We start from the raw sequence: 1,759 nt of genomic DNA, 5'->3' as shown, positions 1-1,759 counted from the left end.
TGTGAGAGAGTATGCTGCCAAGGGCAGCAAGCAGTAGCTGCCATTGCAGCATTACAAAGAGAGAAAAGAGTGAGGTTGAGAGTTGTCAAAAAGAATGGATGATTCCTCCTCTTTTGTTGTCGTAAATCTTGTTCTCTCCCTACATAATGTAATGGCTTCTCCCGTGAATGTATGCGGTTTGTCGAACCACGTTAAATATTTTGTCAGTGTGTTTGGCCTCCAATGAGCAAATATCAGAACATTATTGATCGGATTTCCCAATAACTTCCATGTAAAGGATCCTATCAACATATTTTTTGAATATTTTTTTATCAAAATATATAAAAAATAAAAGTAAGAATTCAGATTACAACAAAAAAGATCAAGTAATGAATAAAAAGTAAGGACTCCCTCCATCTAGTACATTCATAAAATGGGATGCTAGTGGCGCGCTTGTCACACTAGGTTTAATATATAAATGTATTAATTTTTCTTTCTCTAAAATTTATTAGATTATATATTTACCTTTTTCATTTGTTCATGATGTGTAGCTTTAAACTATCATTTCACTCAATATTATTCTATTTATTTCGAACCCACAATTTCAAACATGAGTGAAGCTTCCATTTTATTGGATACCAGAGCTTAGACATTAGCTAGTTAAAATCTGTTTGTTTAGTCATAGCAACACTCGAGAAGGTTGTATATAAATATATATACTTCGGTGGTGGTAAGGTTTAGTAAATATTATTTAAGGTGGATATATAATGAAACTAGAAAAGCTATCATGGGCGTAGACTTGTCGCCCACGATGGAGCTAAAGTGGTGGCCGAAGAAAAAACACGGTCTATTGCTGATAATGGAGACAAGACTTCCATTGCTTTAGTCGATCATCTGCAGTTGATTTGATTAGCTCACTGTTCATGATCTTTATATTGTTCATCATCCATAGCTTATGGTTTATAGTACATAAGGCCCCTATGAGCTTATAAGTTATGGAGACTTACACAATTAAGAGAAGAACTACTTGTTTCCAATGGTGACCCCCATTTCTTCCATCTCTCTTACATTTTTTGTCAATGCTTTTCTTGTTTTGTGCTCTTTGAATAAGGGGTATGCTGTTGAAGAAGATGAGATTACGAAAGGCTATCTACATATTATTAATGTCAAATCTCTTCTGCCATCAACAGCTTGCAACCAAACTTTTAAAGGTTTAATCTCCATTTTAACAATCATATCTTGATTTATGTTGATTATATATATATATTGGTTTAGTTGCAAATATTTTAATTTTTTGATTTTTATATAATCACACTAATTCAAGGTGCATGCATTTCAGTTTCCAACAGTTTATCCCTGGAAGTAGTGCACAGGAGTGGCCCATGCATTCAGGTATTAAATCAAGAAAAAACAGCAAATGCTCCTTCTAACATGGAAATCCTCCTTCGAGACCGACACCGAGTGGACTCAATTCATGCTAGGATCTCAAGTCATGGTGTTTTCCAAGAGAAGCAGGCTACATTGCCGGTCCAGTCTGGTGCATCCATCGGTTCTGGTGATTATGTTGTTACTGTGGGACTTGGCACACCAAAAAAGGAATTTACGCTCATATTCGATACTGGCAGCGACCTCACTTGGACTCAAGGGCGGAGCCAGGAATTGTTGTTATGCTGGGCTATAATATAAATACGTAGAAATTATTTTTTAAAATCAACCATTCACTCAAATATGTAAATTTGTTAAGTTAACAATAAAATTTTAAGTCAAATACATAACATAA

General features: G+C 34.8%; 1 protein-coding gene across 1 annotated transcript; it reads left to right on the top strand.

Moving 5' to 3' along the window:
* The first annotated feature begins 822 nt into the window (after window positions 1–822).
* LOC105122407 (protein ASPARTIC PROTEASE IN GUARD CELL 1-like) lies at window positions 823–1,665 on the top strand. Its single transcript, XM_011021499.1, has 2 exons — window positions 823–1,190; window positions 1,319–1,665. Exons 1-2 carry the CDS (start codon window positions 1,016–1,018, stop codon window positions 1,663–1,665), a joined length of 522 nt encoding a protein of 173 aa, XP_011019801.1. The 5' UTR covers window positions 823–1,015.
* The last annotated feature ends 94 nt before the right edge of the window (window positions 1,666–1,759 follow it).

Source organism: Populus euphratica, unplaced genomic scaffold (genome assembly GCF_000495115.2).
Source record: "Populus euphratica unplaced genomic scaffold, PopEup_1.0 scaffold19.1, whole genome shotgun sequence".
NCBI classification, from domain to species: domain Eukaryota; kingdom Viridiplantae; phylum Streptophyta; class Magnoliopsida; order Malpighiales; family Salicaceae; genus Populus; species Populus euphratica.
Note: the sequence above shows the minus strand (reverse complement) of the source record. Positions and strands in the feature narration are given on the sequence as shown.